This window comes from Eleginops maclovinus, chromosome 14 (genome assembly GCF_036324505.1).
Source record: "Eleginops maclovinus isolate JMC-PN-2008 ecotype Puerto Natales chromosome 14, JC_Emac_rtc_rv5, whole genome shotgun sequence".
Lineage (NCBI taxonomy): Eukaryota > Metazoa > Chordata > Actinopteri > Perciformes > Eleginopidae > Eleginops > Eleginops maclovinus.
Window position 1 is genome coordinate 3,672,387 of NC_086362.1, and position 18,173 is coordinate 3,690,559.

The 18,173-nt window shown below is 40.1% G+C and overlaps 3 protein-coding genes across 3 annotated transcripts; all 3 read left to right on the forward strand.

Annotated features, from left to right (window-relative positions):
* Positions 1–308: 308 nt before the first annotated feature.
* Positions 309–7,741, forward strand: LOC134876026 (uncharacterized). The gene is made up of 14 exons (XM_063900849.1): positions 309–439; positions 728–766; positions 2,183–2,468; positions 2,603–2,754; positions 2,962–3,247; positions 3,460–3,611; positions 3,698–3,974; positions 4,075–4,220; positions 4,354–4,582; positions 4,718–4,893; positions 5,148–5,531; positions 5,647–5,979; positions 6,918–7,000; positions 7,129–7,741. Exons 1-14 carry the CDS (start codon positions 406–408, stop codon positions 7,213–7,215), a joined length of 2,664 nt encoding a protein of 887 aa, XP_063756919.1. The 5' UTR covers positions 309–405; the 3' UTR covers positions 7,216–7,741.
* Positions 7,742–8,731: 990 nt separating this feature from the next.
* Positions 8,732–11,496, forward strand: LOC134876075 (macrophage mannose receptor 1-like). Its single transcript, XM_063900919.1, has 6 exons — positions 8,732–8,827; positions 8,908–8,943; positions 9,188–9,532; positions 9,839–10,177; positions 10,515–10,606; positions 10,688–11,496. The coding sequence occupies exons 1-6, from the start codon at positions 8,794–8,796 to the stop codon at positions 10,778–10,780; spliced, it is 939 nt and encodes a 312-aa protein (XP_063756989.1). The 5' UTR covers positions 8,732–8,793; the 3' UTR covers positions 10,781–11,496.
* Positions 11,497–12,106: 610 nt separating this feature from the next.
* On the forward strand, positions 12,107–17,658 carry LOC134876042 (macrophage mannose receptor 1-like). Its single transcript, XM_063900877.1, has 8 exons — positions 12,107–12,159; positions 12,282–12,320; positions 12,404–12,439; positions 12,928–13,263; positions 14,135–14,473; positions 15,147–15,238; positions 15,341–15,449; positions 16,176–17,658. Exons 2-7 carry the CDS (start codon positions 12,287–12,289, stop codon positions 15,440–15,442), a joined length of 939 nt encoding a protein of 312 aa, XP_063756947.1. The 5' UTR covers positions 12,107–12,159; positions 12,282–12,286; the 3' UTR covers positions 15,443–15,449; positions 16,176–17,658.
* Positions 17,659–18,173: the final 515 nt, after the last annotated feature.

Genomic DNA, 18,173 nt, shown 5'->3' on the forward strand with positions numbered 1-18,173 from the left:
GAAAGAGCTTTGAAAGTCAAATGATGCTTCTATCAACACATTTAGTTTACTGTCTTAGTCTGCATACATGTACTGTATTCACAGAGGAAATGTAATTTTCAACGGCACTGACATTTTATTTTGAAAGGGCTCTTGTGTGTGTATCACAAACACACATTTGATTTGAACTCCAGGCAGGTGCTGCAAAAACATTTCAAATTTTTCAGGGTGACAGTCGTGCACGTCATGATTTCATTCTGCTTTGAATGGATTTGTGTTTAGGTAAATTCAGATTAACATCACAGGAAGAATTAAGGACACACAGGTTGTCAGCAACTCGAGCAGTTTTGTGATTGTCGAGGCATTATAAAATTTGGATATTGAGCTAGTTCATAAAACATTCTCGGCTAAAACGCTCAAAGGATCATGGGGTGGAGTTGGAAGTTCTTTTTTATTTGGGGTAAGTCATATCATGTTATATATTCGTAGAAATGTGTAGATTCTTATATCTTTGATGTAAAAAAGGGATAAAAATCACTATTACACAATATGTATTATTTGTTAATGTTATTTAACTCCGCATGTCTTACAGATTAAATCCTAGCTGGTGACTTAAAAAGAGATAATCTGATTTGTCAGTGGGCCACACTTAGAAACTAAAATGTATTTTTTAGCCACAAGGAAACTGTACCAACTATCAACTGGGTATTGAACAGACTTGATGAGAATTTCTTTATTTTTTTTGTAGGGGCTATACTTCTCCATTTGAGGTCAACTCACCAGGCAAGTAAGTGACTGTTCAGTATGAAAAGCATGGATGGAAGAAATACTTTGATAGGGTACAACTCACAATTCAACTACGTTTAGGTTTCAAGGCTTCAAGGTTTTATTGGTCATATGCACAGCATATACAACGTGTATGTTGGCAATGAAAATCTTATGTCCCATGCTCCTCCAACAACTCCACATACATGGTGCGAATAAGATAAATAAAATAGTGAAAAAAGAGAGAAGAATATTTGCAATAACAACAATAAAGATTTGAGGATGTGAAATATATACATATGTGGAATACATTGAGAGTATTTAAACACTTTACACTGTTGAATGAGGAGGTATGGACAGATGCATATATTACGTATAACAGATGTGTATGGCAGATATGTATAATATATAGATATGAACAGATATGTATGGCAGATGTGTTTAATATATATATATATGTATGTGTGTACCATAGACAGATGTGAGTAGACATTCACCAAACTCAGGAGTTCAGCAGTCTTATAGCCTGTGGTATAAAACTGTCTCTGAGTCTGGTGGTCTTGGTCCGGATGCTGCGGTACCGTCTGCCAGACGGCAGCAGACAGAACAGATTGTTGCTGGGGTGATGGGGGTCCTTTAATATAATATTATTATTATATGAGTTTAGTTATTGGCCTGCAGTTAAATGTCCTGTGTTAACATACGATTTGTGATACTGGTGTACCATGTGATGCAGATAAGTAAGTAAGTAACATTTGATTTATATAGCACCCTTCTCAACACGAATGTACAAAGTGCTTTAAAGGCAGTACACAGTAAAATACACAAATTACAGCTTTAAAATGTACAATTAACACCTGTGTAGGGACAGCTAAAAGCTCACCTCCCCCGACACCCCAAAAGCTTGTCGGAAAAGGTGAGTCTTCAGCTGCCCCTTAAACATTTCCACTGAGACAGCGGCTCCCAGGCCCTGGAGGAGTGCGTTCCAAAGCCTCAGAGCCACCTCCTCAAAGGCAAAATCCCCCTTGGTTTTTAACCTGGTCCGTGGCACCCTTAAAAGACCTTGCTCAGGGGACCTCAGAGTCCGGTTTGTCCTGTAAGGGTGGATCAGGTTGTGAATGTAGGCGGGGGCCTGGCCACGGACAGCTCTATACATAAAAACCAGAATTTTGAACTGTATTCTGAGATGGACAGGGAGCCAGTGCAGGGCGGAAAGGATCGGGGTGATGTGGCAAGTTTTTTTGGACCGAGTGAGTAATCTGGCTGCAGCATTTTGGACCTGTTGTAATGGGTTTATAGATGTTTTGTTGAGGCAGGAGAACAGAGAGATGGGATCGAAACTAAGTAATACAAAGGTCTGCGGCTGAAAATGACTTTTATCTAATGCTCCACTTTGAAAAAAATGACATTTATCTTTGTCACTGTCCTTCCTCTGCAGCTAACTTGGCTCTGGGTGGAGTGGCAGTGTCGTCGACAGTGTGGAACTACCACCATCGACCAAGCAATGCAAATGATGGCAGAGATGAAACAAACCAATATTACCATCACAGCTGTTTTTCCACTCTGCAGCAGACGGACCCCTGGTGGAGGCTGGACTTGGGGGGTCTGTATGACATCTCAACCATTGAACTCATCCGAAGAACAGATTGCTGCAGCAATCAGCTTGATGCGGCAGAAATCCGCATTGGTAACTCACTGGAAAACAATGGCAACAACTCTACCAGGTGATTGAATGGGTTGAACTAGCCTGACAATCAGACTGTGTTTACCTATTTTTCAGTTTCCTGAAGTCTGCCAGGATCTGTTAACCTTTCATGTTGGTTGTTTTGTGTATTTTCTGTCTGTTCTCCTCCCTCAGATGTGCAGTCGTCCCTGTGAACAGTATTGTTAAAATGACCTTCCATTGCAACCAGAAGAACGTACGCTTCGTCAACCTTTTCCGACCAGGAATTCGTAGTCAACTTCAAGTTTGTGAGGTCAAAGTGTTCGCTGCAACCCCCATCACAGGAGGTAACACAACACAGAACAATGGCATATTAAGCTGATTCAATTAAGCGCTGGGAACATAATTAAATAGAAATCTGAACAATATTGTAATTAAGTTGGTTTTAAAGAACTATTACAGAACAACAACCACTTTCACACCATTTTAAGCTTCTCATTAAGGGCTTTCATGTGTAGATGTTTCAAATATTTGTCACTGTGCTAACTCTACAGCTAACGTGGCTCTGGGTGGAGTGGCTGTGGCGTCTTCAATGTTTGACATTTACCATAAACCAAGCTTAGCCATTGATGGCAAACCGTATTCAGACCACCAATTGAAAGGGAGCTGTTTTAGCTCTTGGACACAAGATAACCCCTGGTGGAGATTGGACATGCGGGGTCCGTATGACGTCTTATCAATTGAAGTCATTCAAAGAACAGATTGCTGTGACTATGTGCTGAATGGGGCAGAAATACGCATCGGTAACTCACTGGAGAACAATGGCAACAACAATCCCAGGTGATGATGAGACCTTTTGTGTTCACCATATTATTCACATTGTGTTCATGTGGGATAGTTTCATGTTGGTAATGGGTAGGATACTTTGTTTAGTTGGGCCCTAACCAATCAGTATAAGGAGACATACTGGCCCTTATAGTGATTTTCAGCTGACATGGATTTGGTAGCTAGCTAATATGAATTTTCAAACGTTCCATTTTACCCTCCTTTAGATGTGCAGTCATCACCGTGACCAGTAACGCTACCATCACCTTCAACTGTATCCACATGCAAGGACGCTACGTCAACGTAATCCTCCCTGGAGTAAATAAGTATCTTTCGCTGTGTGAGGTCAAAGTGTACGCCACTACCCAACTTACAGGAGGTAATGCATCACTAAACAAAGGCATCCGAGCTTGACTAAATGATGGAGTGTATTTATCACAACTGCCTTTATACCACTCTTGCCAGCTAATGTTGCACCCAGAGGAATACCTACGCTGTCTTCAGCTCCTGCTTCTGTAGAATCTACTCCAAATATGGCTATTGATGTATTTCCGGGGCCGTGGTATGCTTATGAAACCTGTGCCTCAGTCGCCCTGCAAGACAACCCATGGTGGCAACTTGACCTGAGGAGTATCTACCGCATAACTGCTGTGTCTATCCTCAGCGCAGGAGACTGCTGCTCGGGGCAGCTGAACGGTGCCGAGGTCCGCATCGGCCTCAGCAAGGACGTTAGCAACCAGAGGTGATATAAGCATGAACAATAGATACAGTAACTTACTTGCTGCAGTAGTGGTTCACCGTGATTCTCCTTTTCCTCCCCTTAAACGTCCTCCTTCTGTCAGGTGTGCCATCATCTCCGTTTCAGAGGGACAGCAGGAATACAACTACCAATGTGGAATAATGGAAGGACGCTTTGTACATGTTTATCTTCCTGGTCTACAGAAGACTTTGACTGTTTGTGAAGTAAAGGTGTATGGTACTGTGCTTGGTAAGCTCCAATGGCAATGGCTGTTTAGACTTCTCCCTCTAGACTGCATTTTTTACTTGACATTAAACAGAAGCCTTAGTAATATTTCTGCATGTAACGAATGCTTTTCTTGGATCTGTTCTACCCTCACTAGAAAACGTGGCTTTGAGAGGAATGGCTTTTCATTCTTCCTCAAGTCTGGAACCCAGTGAGGCCAGCAAAGTCATAGATGGCAACCAGTTTTCCACCTGCAGCATTGGCAATGAACAGCCTGGTCCATGGGTAACAGTGGATCTAGTGGTTCCTTACAGTGTGACTGCGATCCAGCTCACCTACAGTGCTGGCTGCTGCTATAGTTATGATGTCCGAGTAGACGATGCAAGGTAATGTATAGTTAGACTATGTTGGACGAATGCATAGCTCGGCCATTTTCTCATAACTTTGTCTCGTTAAAATACAATATATTATCTAAATCAAGTTTAAATGTTCATGCACTTCTTGTTCTTTATCTTTTTCAGCTGTGAGGTCATCCCCAGTAATTCATATTCTTTGGTGACCCTGGATTGCGGTGGGATTGTGGGTCGCTATGTGACTGTGATCCATCATGGCATAGCACCGCCTCTGTGCGAGGTGGAGGTCTATAGCACTTTGGAAAATCTTCAAAACAGATTCCCTCAGCTCCCGCCGCCCTCTGGTAAACATTAAACGCTGATTAACAATCGGTTTACGATACTGAAATCCAACCGGGATTGGGAGGCTCATACCATTTGCAGACGATACAGTCATTTACATTAGAAAGCTTGAATTATGTTCCAGATTGATTGAAAATGTTTAAACCTTTACTGATTGAATCAAGCATGATGTACGATACATGTAATAGGCATCCAATCAATACTTTTCATGCATCCTCTAATTAATATACGGTTAAACTTGCATTTCAACCAACAGATTACTGCTACGACGCTTCCTGTGGGCGTGACTACATTCTCGTTCACAATGAACCTAAAACATGGTTCGAAGCCCAGACCTTCTGCAGAGAGAAGTACACGGACCTGGCCACAATCAACAACGTTCAGGACATGTCTAGGGTCGTTGAACAAATGGGGAATTACTCCAACGACCTTTGGATCGGGCTGTATGAAGACGTTGTTACCTGGAGGTGGTCTCTGTCAGATGAGACTTATTACGGAGCTAGTGAAGCTGAGTTCCGGAACTGGGGTGCTGGTGAACCCAATCTTGAGAGTGTCACCCAGGACTGTGCAGGCATACAACACACGGGTGAATGGAAAGACCTGCAATGTGACTTACTTAACTTCTTCCTATGCTTTGATGGTAAACAGAAGAAGGATATATTATGCACACATTGCTCAAATATTACCTACAGATATTCAAAGTATATTTTCGTTGTGTTTTTTAGGTGCATCATGATTCCTTTCTGTGTTCACAGGCAGAGCAGGTGCACATCAAAGCAAAGTTCTCGTGGAAACAGCTATGAATTGGGCTGAGGCTCGTAGCTACTGCTGGAAACACCACACCGACCTGCTCAGTGTGAGAAACCAGGCTGAGAACCAGGAAATCCAGAGCATGCTGCCGGAAGGAAAGCTGGCCTGGATCGGCCTCTTCCAAGACTCCTGGAAGTGGTCTGACGGGAGTTACTCCTCGTTCAGATACTTGTCTCGGCAACAACCCCTTCTAGGAGAGGGTCCGAACTGTGCTCATGTTTACGACAGGAAATGGAACGTCAGGTCCTGCGACACTAAATCGATGTTTCTCTGCTACAGTAAGTGCTATAGGGATCAAACAATAAATCAATCGGTATTTTTGAAATGAAAGGATTCGGTGCTTTTTCACAATTTTACTAAAAATATTCAATTTATTTGATAAAAAAAAGAGTTGTTTGATTAGCCGATAATGACAAACAATAACATAGTTGTATCCCCACTCTGGTTATTGACATTATTTTGACCTTCAGTATACCTGTGATTATTTATTGCTTGTATTTACAGCAGGGGTGTCCAAACTACGGCCCGGGGGCCAAATTTGGCCCGCAGGCCATTTTGAATCAGCCCTCTGCAAATTCTAAAAGTATAATGCAATAATGCCCACAAATTAAACGTTTGCTTGTCTTATATTTTACTTCTCAAATATATATGTTCAAATATATTAATGAGCCCAATTTTCAAATACATTTAGTCATTTAATATATAAAACATTTTCTAACAAATCTTAGTTGATAAAAAAAAGCCAATAACTTATTTCTATAACAAGCTTGAAATGTAACCTTCATATTTACTCTTATTATCAGCGATCTGAGGCTTCTGTTTTAAGGAATGAGCTGCCAACAAAATAAATGAAACCCCTAAAGACAGACGGGATGTAGGCTGTTCTTTCCTAAAGTATTATTCATTATTCACCTACATTTGATTTGTTTTGCTAACTTATAACCTAACTTATGAGGCAACATTCACCTCTATACGTGGCCCAGCTCTCCGTATATTCTTCTGTATGTGGCCCTCGGGGGAAAAAGTTTGGACACCCCTGATTTACAGTATATGGATTTGATGTACTATGCTTCTTGTTATAATTTAGACAATGACATGAAATGACTAACTGCTTAGTAAAAAGGTCAAAGTGATGACATTACTACTGGAGTCAATTCACTAAAACACTTCTGAGGATTCTTAAGTATTTATATTCAATATTACTACTTTTTTTCAGAGTTTAAGAAGAGAACTTTTGTGAGGATCAATGCTGACATTGACATGAGTGACCCACTCATCCAACAACAAATCTTGAGCCAGGTGAGAAAGATACGTCTTGTTTCATATTTGCATTTACGCCAGTCTAGTTTATTCATTACATAAGAACTCCAGCTAATGATTTGCTGGTTTTCACAATGTTAATACTGGTATTTGTGTATGTTTCTTAGCTGGAGGCAAAAATGAAAAACAAGGGATTAATTGAGTTCAAGACCAGCTGGAAGATGACAGGAAAACCACAACAACCACCCATTTAATCCACCTGTATAGTTTTACACTACGCTCGTGTAACTTCTGTATGTGTATGTAACACTCTCAGGGACTTTAAACACAAGTTGTGTGTAAGAATTCACTTCTTTGCATATAGTCTAGAGACAGTGTGAAAGCAAGGGCTCATAACATTTTAGCTTATTACTTTTTTGCTGATTGAAGTTGAATATGATGTCTTAGTAAAAAATAAACCAAATTTCAGTCTGACCTCTGCATTGAGTGTCTGTTTTTAAATACTGATTTTGTTTTGATTTTGATTCCCTTTAAGTTTTTTCTGTAAAGAGCCTTTGTGAATAGTTCTGTAGGAGAGTTTAGCTTTTAGAAATTCCACTTATTTGTGTACTTGAGCAAACAAATGCACTATTTTAAACCTCTTTGTTTAAACGTACTCAATGTAACTAGTACAAAAGCTTGTATTTTAGTTGCTTTTTGCCATGTGCTTTTTTTTGCAAGTTAATTGTTACAAAATGTAATTAAGTGAACATGCAATTTCAGATCAGAAATGAGTGTGGTTTGCCCCTTTGAATGTATCTAATACTTATTGTGTATAATAATAAACACATTTAAAAAGAGGAATGAAAAAGCCCAGTTTGTTATTCTGAGCTCTGTGTCATTTTCTCATTTTATGTCCAGATGTCGTCTTAGAGGAGTTAAAGGGGCCTTAATATTTTCATTTTCAGGATCATATTTGTATTTGGTGTCTCCACTGGGACATGTCTCCATGCTTTAATGTTCAAAAAGCTCTTTATTTTTCTCATATGGCCTGTGCTGCAGCACCTCTTTTCACTCTCTCTGAAACCAGAGCCCAGTCTGCTCTGATTGGTTAGCTGGCCAGCTCTGTTGTGATTGGTCAATCGCTTAGAGATGTCCCGCCCCTTTGTCTATCATGTACCTTGTATTGGCGTGCTAGCCATTAGAAGCGTGGGTGTTCCATAGTGATGTCACTTTTTCAGGCAGTTGTGGGGTGGGGGTGAGTATGTGGGAGAGAAACTACGTTGGGATTTTAGCCTTTACAGCACAAAATCCTACATAACACTACAGGAAAGGTAGAACCCCAAAAACCTTATAAGGGCCTCTTTGAAAGTTGAGACGGACGGTCTATCAATACACATAAGTGCTTGGAAACGACACGTATGGTTGTCCTAGACTCACCCAAACATATTTGAAGTCAATCAAATGTTTAAGAATTTATTTGAGTGTTGCTTTGTTGACCTTCCCAAACACAAACAACCAACGGAGCTAGTTAAAGCACCGGATGCCAGAGGATAACTTGTAACCAAATCGCTTCGGATTTCCTCTGCACAACAGGATGTGTTTTGCATAATATGACAATGGAAAGGGGGGCAAAGCCTTCCATGAACTCCAAAATAGAATTGGTGGTTGAACTAAGAGAGGTAAGTCTTGTGTTTTAAATGGTATTCCGTAGGCTAGTGTACTCTTTACATTGTTCAAATGTATCTCTCACTTCTCTGATACAACTTAGTTATTATTTAAAGTATTCCACGTGTGATGTACTTTATGAGATGTGCTGTTAACATCATCTGTGTTCTTCTGTCACAGGTAAAATGCTGTGGCTACAAAGTCTTATCCCCTTCATTGGTAAGCACTTTACATAAATACTACGGTTGACGTTGGTTGTTGTTAAAATATGATTTAATAACACTATGCTTTTTTAACAGGGATTGTCCTTTTGTCACAGATGACACCTGTCCTGAGTAAGTACAGAACTTTATTTTTATTTATTGGCTGATGTGCTACATGTTCTCTCTGTTTGTTTTAAATTGTGAGACATGTGGCATCATAGAAATGTCTGAAATGATATTTAAATATTGGTCATGCATTTCAGACTGTTACATAGGTGTTGATTCTGCAGCACTCATAGACACTATTCATGTTAAAAAAACGCTGTGTCTTCTAACGTTCCTGTTCTTTTTGCACTCCTTAACCTTCTGCCCAAAGCATCTCAGCAGTTCCACCTCATCAACGGCTCCCTGACCTGGTCTGAAGCCCAGAGCTTCTGCAGATTAAAGTACACCGACCTGGCCACGGTGAACAACGTGAGCGACAGGAACGAGCTGGCCAACACCCTTGGCAGTCACGTAACAGACAGCTGGATCGGGCTTCGAAAGGGAAATACTCCCAGATGGATGTGGTCTGATGGCAGGGGCACTGCACAATATACCAGGTGGAATGCTGGTGAACCCAACAGCTACAGAGGCAGCGAACAGTGCGGGCAGATGCTTCAGATTGGCTCGTGGAATGACGCACCGAGTGGATATACACACGATTTTGCATGTTATGAAGGTAAGCAAATTACAGACAGTAGATATTATTTAGAGATGTGATCAATTAAGCTTAAAAATACATAGTAAACTGGAATTGCACCCTGAGAACCCAGACTTCCAAGGGTGAGTTTCCATAACTGGAAAATGATTGGTATATCAGCAACAGAACAGCAGAAGTTGTTATTTTCTCCGATGTTGTTAGCATTAGCTTACACATGTAGCTAAATGTTTCATCTTCAAATCCTGTCTTGTTTGACCCCTACTTTCTTTGCAGAGGGCAGGCTGAAATATATTTTTTGTACCCTCTTTCTGAATCTCTCTTTAGCCCAGCCGGATGGAACTGACAGCTATTTGTTTTACCCAGCAAGAGCAACCTGGGAGGAGAGTCAAGAGCAGTGCAGAACTAAACACACTGACCTGGCCTATATAAGCAGTGACTTGAATAATTCAGCTGTTGCCGGTCAAGCCAACGCATGGAAGAACACTATGTGGATAGGACTGTTCAGTGATGCCTGGATGTGGTCTGATGGAGGAGAAACCTCATTCAGGTACTGGCTGAGGGGCTCCAGTTCTCCGGGAGACTGTGTTTCTGTTGCAGTGACACAGCAGGGACGCTGGGTTGCAGCTGATTGCAACAAGAAGTCTGCATTTGTCTGCCATGGCGGTGAGTTACTGAAATGCAAAATGATAACTTGACGCTGAGACATACGACTTTCATACGAGTAATTCAAGTTAGTAAGTAAGAAGAGGTTGGCCAAGAACCCCTACATTTGGATTTCACTCCCTGAGAGAGCCAGATATTACTGACGGTATGCTTTTGGAGGTTGTAATGAGTATTTCAAACAGAGACCGTAGCAATGGGATGTTTAAAATGAAGATGTTTGACAATTAACAGGACATGTCCTCCCAAACTACGTGTTTGGTTGCATAACCTACGCTCCATCACTGTTTTCCACTCCGCCTGGCATTGATCCCTGACAGTTTTCTGTGTTGTAATGCAGCTCTCAAACTGAGGAGGACGTTAATGAGAATGACGGTGCGCTCTGATGTCGACCTCACTGACTCCACAACCAGCGATGCTCTTCTGGAAAAGGTAAAAAGGTAGTACAAACAACGCAACAACAGTAAGAAAAAAGGACTGTGTATTTCTAACACTTATTTCTTTAACTTTCAGTTGAAAATGAGCCTGAGACAACAGGGGATTACTGATTTCAGTCTCAGCTGGAGAAGGGACAGCAGTGGACTCGCCTTTCAACGTCATAAGTAGTAAAAGAGGGTGGCTTCCTAATCTTAAAATGCATGCTCTTTGTAGTCCAACAACATATAAACAAACCTAGCCTCCAGTGTTTACTGATGATAGACTTATGTTGGATTTCTGTTTTATAGAATAAATAAAGCCAACGTTTAAGCCTGCGAGAATTCAACACTTTACCATTTGGGCCAAAAGAATGTGATATCATTTTTAACACAAGTACATATCGGTGCAAAACAAACCAGAATCATCCTTTGGTTATTGTGTTGAAATATGTCTGAAAATCTGCTTTTACAGATCAGATTTTCGCCTCAATACAGAAACCGTTAACCAGAAGTGCCACTATGGATTTGATATGACCGTTGGGGTTAAAATGCTCTGAGTTTTTCTCACTGTCTTGTAAGAACTTTAGGATAAAGCCTGAGCAACCGCGAGTTATTTTGAAATAATCGACCTTTACGTTTTTAAGGTTTGCGCCTCGTTATGAAAGTGTCACATGTTCTGACGTCTGTTTTTCCATAATGTGCACTATGTACTTGCTTTTCCACATGTCTACCTGCGGAGAGAGTCAGTGTGTGCTGCCGTTTCTCTGACAGGTTGTTGTAATGGAAACTTCTGGAGCATAGAGTCGAAGCAAAATGTACAGTACAAACCGATAAACTGGGTCAAAGTTTAAGACAGTAAACAGAAGCAGTGTTTTTAACCTCTCCTTTTGAATGTACTCCATGTAACAGCAGGAAAGTCTGTATTTACTTGCTTTTGCCATGTATTGTTAACACTTTATTATTTAGGATACACTCTGAGGTCAGAAGTGTATCCGTTTGCCAGTTAAATTCTTCTAATATTGATTTTAAATAAAAACAAATAGAAATGCCCAGTGTGTTTTCTTACCTTTATCCATTTGCTTGTTGAAAATCAATCTTTACAGACTAATGCGTTCACTTAGTTAAGTAGTAACAACTAACACGTAGCCACAGACGGTCCCATCTGTACATTATATGCATTTTAGAGCTTGGAAATGTCAGGTGCATTAAATTACATAACAATTATAACAGCAATGAAGCCAATACACAGTGACAAATGTTAAAGTTTTACAGGAAGTGGCAGTCATACGCACGAAAACAATCATTTCAATTCAATCAAATGTTTGAGGATTTCAAAGCAATACTTCTGTGAAATGGCACAAACACAAACAAAGAAGGAGTGCAACCAAAGGAGCTGTAGTTAAATCACTGGAAGTAAGATGACGACTCGTATTCAAATATGTTCCTGTTCCCTCTGCACTAATGGAAGTGTTTTGCATGAAATGACATTGAAAGGTGACAAAGCTTTCCATGAATCGTTCCAACAAGCAATCTAAACTTTGGAAAGAGTTGGGTGAAGAAGGAAGAGAGGTAAGCCTGCGTGTGACACAATATAAACTAGGCGTAATACTTTGTTAGAATTTATCCCAAACAAATGATATCATTGCTCTGAAAAACGGAACTATTGTTCTTTCATGTGATGTGTCGCACAGATAAGATGTCCTGGCTACAACGTGTGATCCCCTTCGTTGGTAAGCACATCAATTCAATCCTGCTGTTGACTTTTGTTTGTTGTTGAATTGTGTGAAAAAGAAACGCTATGCTTTTTTCACAGGGATGCTCCTTTTGTTACAGAGGACGCCTGCCCTGAGTGAGTTCAGAACCAACGTTATTTTACTTCTCAGCTAATGTGCAACATGTTGTCTTTGTTGTGTTGTTAATCATGTGAGAAACATTTGAAGGCAGTGTAAGAATAACTTCAGATGCTTTTGACCTTGTTTTAATACAATTGAACAAAGACAGAAATGAAAGACTATGGGTGGACTTGTTTTAGCCTTGGTTAGAAAGTTAAAAACGCACCACAGGATGGTGATGGATTCACAACTTTTAGATCACGTGTATTTGTCCTTGTCAGATTAAACCAGACCTGTTAAAGTAAAGCAGATATTTAGATTGAGATTTTGTCAGTAAAGTTGGCAGCAGCCACTTGATTAAATACTAAAATGTATTTTTTGAAAACCACAACGGTGTGCACTTGTTGTTTTCAACATTTGAGCTGTGCCTGCAGTAGGAATCTTCATTGAGAGTAGATTTTCTGCTCTTTTCGCATTCGTTAACCACCTACACTTCTGCCCAAAGCATCTCAGCAGTTCCACCTCATCAACGGCTCCCTGACCTGGTCTGAAGCCCAGAGCTTCTGCAGATTAAAGTACACCGACCTGGCCACGGTGAACAACGTGAGCGACAGGAACGAGCTGGCCAACACCCTTGGCAGTCACGTAACAAACAGCTGGATCGGGCTTCGAAAGGGAAATACTCCCAGATGGATGTGGTCTGATGGCAGGGGCACTGCACAATATACCAGGTGGTATCCATATGAACCCAGCGGCGACGGACCGTGTGTAGAGGTGTTTGTTGGAGGCACGTGGAACGACGTAGTGTGTGGACATGGAAAAGTTTTTGCCTGTTATGAAAGTAAGCAAAATGCACACAGTGTGATAGTTGTAGTAGATGTGATAAAAATAAGCTTCAAAAACCCGACATGCACCCTGAGAGCTCAGACCTCCAAGGGGGCATTTCCATAACCGAAAAATAATAGATATGTCAGCCGTGTGATTCTGATTAGCTCCCAAATGTAATGTTTTTTGAACTCGTCATGCTGTAACTTCCCACAAATATTTATTGAAATTTGCTGGATATTTTTTCATGTTATCCTTCTGACAAATTCCAAACATAAACTCCTTGGCTAAGTTAATACAACTCAACATGTAACAGAAGTTATTATTCTTTCTGATGTTGCTGGCTTTAGCTCACATCAGATTTTCTTAATCCTAAGGGGAACGGACACAAAAAACGTTCTAGAGTTAGTTTCTTGTGCTCAAGGGAAAGTATCCAGCGTGCAAAGGAAGAGATGGCACACACAGGAGACCACCAGCTCATTGCAGAACCTTGTGTTGATGTGTAAAAATGACAGTACAGGAATTACTTGTGTTATATTTCAAACTTCAATTTCATTTTAAGGACATTTTAAAAGCATTTATTCGGTTAAAAACACCTTGTGCCTTGCGCCAGAACAGAGAACAAGATTTCGATCGATATCTGATGCGTGTAGAGGTGTACAATTTGATTGATTGACTGATTGATTGTTTACTCGCGTGTCATAGGTGCTCTCCGGTGACTAATCAAACAGCTCTATAGTCTCAGCACGAGAAACTAACTTGTGAGCACGAGTGGGTTGTTGTTGTTTTTGTCCATGTCCCTTTAGGAGCTCAGTAGACCTTCTGCTTCCTTTGCTGATCAAATAAAAAAGTACATTTTTTGTGCCCTACCCCGTATCTCTCTTTAGCCCAGCCGGATGGAACTGACAGCTATGTGTTTTACTCGCCAAGATTAACCTGGGAGGACAGTCAAGAGCAGTGCAGAGCTAAACACACTGACCTGGCCTATATAAGCAGTGACTTGAATAATTCAGCTGTTGCCAATCAAGCCAACGCATGGAAGAACAATATGTGGATAGGACTGTTCAGTGATGCCTGGATGTGGTCTGATGGGGGAGAAACGTCATTCAGGTACTGGCTGAGGGGCTCCAGTTCTCCGGGAGACTGTGCTTCTGTTGCAGTGACACAGCAGGGACGCTGGGTTGCAGCTGATTGCAACAAGAAGTCTGCATTTGTCTGCCATGGTGGTGAGTTACTGAAATGCAAACTTATTTACTTGACTCTGAGACATACGACCTAAGTAGTTGAGTAAGTTGTAAGAAGTTGTCTAGGAGACCAACATTAGAAAAGTTTCACAGCTAAAGAGCCAATAGTTGGCGGAGACCAAAACAGAGCAAAAAGGAAAGGGAATATTGGACTTAAATTCATCAGGTTGCCAAAACACAACTGCAAACAAATGCTTATATTGTAAGTATTCATTTATAGTTGTGAGGTATCAAATTCACCACGTCATTTTACTAAGAAAAATAATGCGTCTTTACAACTTGTTTCAATAATTAATCAGTAGTCATTTCTTTACTCAAAAAAACGTTGGATGAGTTAAAAGTATTTTTTCTGCAGATTTTCCTCGCAGGAAACCTTATTTCCTGTGTGTTTCCTTTAAGGCAGGGCATGAGAAGCAACACCTTGCTCCTGCTAGTACAGCTTCATTGTAGAAAGCACAACCTTTTCCCTACCTTTTGTCTGGATTTCCCAGCATGCTTTAGGAGGCCGTAATGAGTGAATCAAACTACAAACTGTTGCAGTGGGATGTTTAGAATTAAAATGTTTAATAAGGAACGGGAATATCCTCGCATGACCAACACGAAACTACATTGTTCTCAATTGCCTGACATTGATCACTTCTGTTTTGGAGTGCAGGTCTCAAAGCGAAGAAGATGTTTATGAGAATGACGGTACGCTCTGATGTCGACCTCACTGACTCCACAATCAGCGATGCTCTTCTGGAAAAGGTGAAAAGATATACGAATAATGTTACACTTGGGCAGGTAAAGCTATTTTCTGGGGGGTTGTAAAGAGAAGGTAAAAATGTTGTGTTTTTTCTAATGCTTCAGTTGGAAATGGTCCTGAGCCAACAGTCAATTACTGATATCAACGTCAGCTGGCGACGGGACAGCAATGGAGACGCCTTTCGAAGACAGTTGAAGATCGCATAAATGACAGGTGAGTGTATCTTCCTCATTTTAACAGAAATGCTCTGCATAATCCAGCGACGGACATTCACACAAACAGAACCTCCAGTTATTTGCAGTGTCATGATCTCGGTTTGGTGTTTGTAGTTTGCAGGTTTATTTTGAAATGTTTCCCCTCTTTGTGTCTTGTCTAGTTTTACTTCCCGTCTTGAGTTTCCCTCCTGTGCCTAATTAGGTTATTGTGTTCCCCTGACGTGTTTATCCTCCCCTCCCCAGCTTTGTCTTGTCCTGGGATTACCCTTCAGTGTAGGTAATCTTTTCTTCCCTGTTGCTCCTTGTTCGGTTGTCCTTTTTTTCGTACCTGGTCTTGTCATGTTATGTGCCTGTCGATGTTACCTGCTTGCTCCTGTCCGTCAGTCTTACTCCTATAAGTACAGCTTTCATTTGAACAAAGCTCCCATTTCGTTTGGACCTTGATATCTGCCTCCCTGTCTGTGTACTGCGCTTGGGTGCTATTTTCCCCACCCTGTGACATGCAGGACAGTAAATACTAAAAAAGGTTTGAACATGCTGCAAGAATCAAACACTAAGACTGGGGCAAAGATCTTAAAAAACAAACATTAATGCGCTCTTGAACATCAGACATATATAAGTCCATATATGGGAAGGAAATCAGTATTATCCTTGGTAGTGTTTTGAAATATTGTTCACCATAAATGTTTTTGTAATTTCTTTCTCTTTTTCTTTCTCATTACAGGATGTTAATGATTAGGAAAGGTGCCCTATTATTTCTATACAGCTGTTAGGTGGAAGTGAGTTGAGAGGCATGACTTCACTGTGTCTATTGTTGCTGTTTTATGAACTGTGTAAAACTTCATGAATGTATCATCTTTAAACTTGAATATGTTGTTTTCTGAAATCTGCAAATATTCTCTTATGATGTCAACATTTACACTTTAATTGAAGCCACATTTGAATAATAATTTGAATAATCTCTTTTGCTCTTGTCACTTATCGTCAATACTTTTGTTTGATGGCAGAATGTCATGTTGACATGAATATCCCCGGGCGCCGTACATAATGGCAGCCCACTGCTCCTAACACTAGGATGGGTCAAATGCAGAGACCGCATTTCGTTGTCCTAGTACTTGTACTCTGTGCAATGACAATAAAGTTGAATCTTCATCATCTTCATATGCTTATACTATATGTTTGCTTTCGTACTTTAAACGTGTGTATTGAAAGCTATAAATGTAACCGTGTACAACAAATCACCTCTGTCTGGCAGAGAACTCCGCTCCATAGTTTGTCTTTGGTTAACTGGATTTATAACATTTCACTGTACATTTTCTATTCATATTCAACTTAAAATTCCATTCCTTGTACACTTACTGAAAATAACATCCTGCTTTATATTGTGTTTAAAAAACAAGTGGCCCTTCAAAAGGGTTTTATTTGTCAGACAGTTTAAAGATGAGTTATATTCACGGTTAGATTTTAAAATGGTTTATTTCTACTCTAATTATGTATAATTTGGGCTCACTAAAGTACCTCCTATCGTATACAGTCTGGGGTTCGATTATAAAACAAGACTCGAATCCCTTTCTGAAGTAATTTATTGGACGAAAGTTTGAATACGAAATGTTATGCACCATTTTAATGCTACTAATAATTGTTGAAATGCTTTTCGGAACATTCGTAGTCAAACACATGTTGATTAAGCGATCAAAATACACTTTAGGTTTGCATACAGTATAGACGATTAAACCCTCAAATGAAGTTCAGGGCGAGAGCTGTGAGCCTTCAGAAGATACAAAACATTACTTATTATTTTAAATGGTTGTACCTTTTATTGCTTGCTGCTAGTGGATCGAATAATAAAGTTAAAAAAAACTTAATATTGTTTGTTTTTTTGTTGTTTCAAATAAAGGTTACTAAAAATATTTAGAAGTGTTGAGAGTGAAGAGGTATTGTTGAATATATATATTTTTTATTAGATAAAACAAACGCACAAACGACTGATTAAAACTGACCAAATATGCTATGAGTAAAGGGAAAATATACAATTATAAATCCAGAAAATGAGCATAACAGAGAGCCTGTAAAGGTGCTTTTAAATGCTTAAAAGGTGTACTCAAATAAAATGTTGCAAAACTGATTTTAAGAGAATTTGGTGTCTTTTTGGGGTCATGAGCTTAAGAAGAAAGAGGGAAAAGAGATGTCCAAATGATAAAAAGGAAGCTGCCAAGTTCAATATTTAACACACAACATCTTGTTGATTTCATCTTTAAAAAGAAATGATGGAGAACTGTTTTAGAGCATTATGAATTAAAATAACTGGTGTTGTAAAAACAAATCTGTGTCTTTGATGTGTGATTGACTGCAGAGTCATCGGAGAGGGGGGGGGGGAACACACAGGAAGTCACTTTGAACCGTTTGTGTATTCATTCATAATCTGGAAACAAAATGAGGTGTGTCTGGAGTGGCTGACAAAATGTAAAAACAAAACAAATCACAGCTTATACACTGCCCGGCCAAAAAAAGGTCACACTCTAATATTCGTTGGACCGCCTTCAGCTTTGATTACGGCACGCATTCTCTGTGGCATCATTTCCACGAGCTTCTGCAACGTCACAACATTTCTTTCTTTCCAGAGTTGAATTCATTTTTCGCCAAGATCTTGTATTGATGACGGGAGATTCGGACCACTGCGCAAAGTCTTCTCCAGCACATCCCAAAGATTCGAGAGGACGGG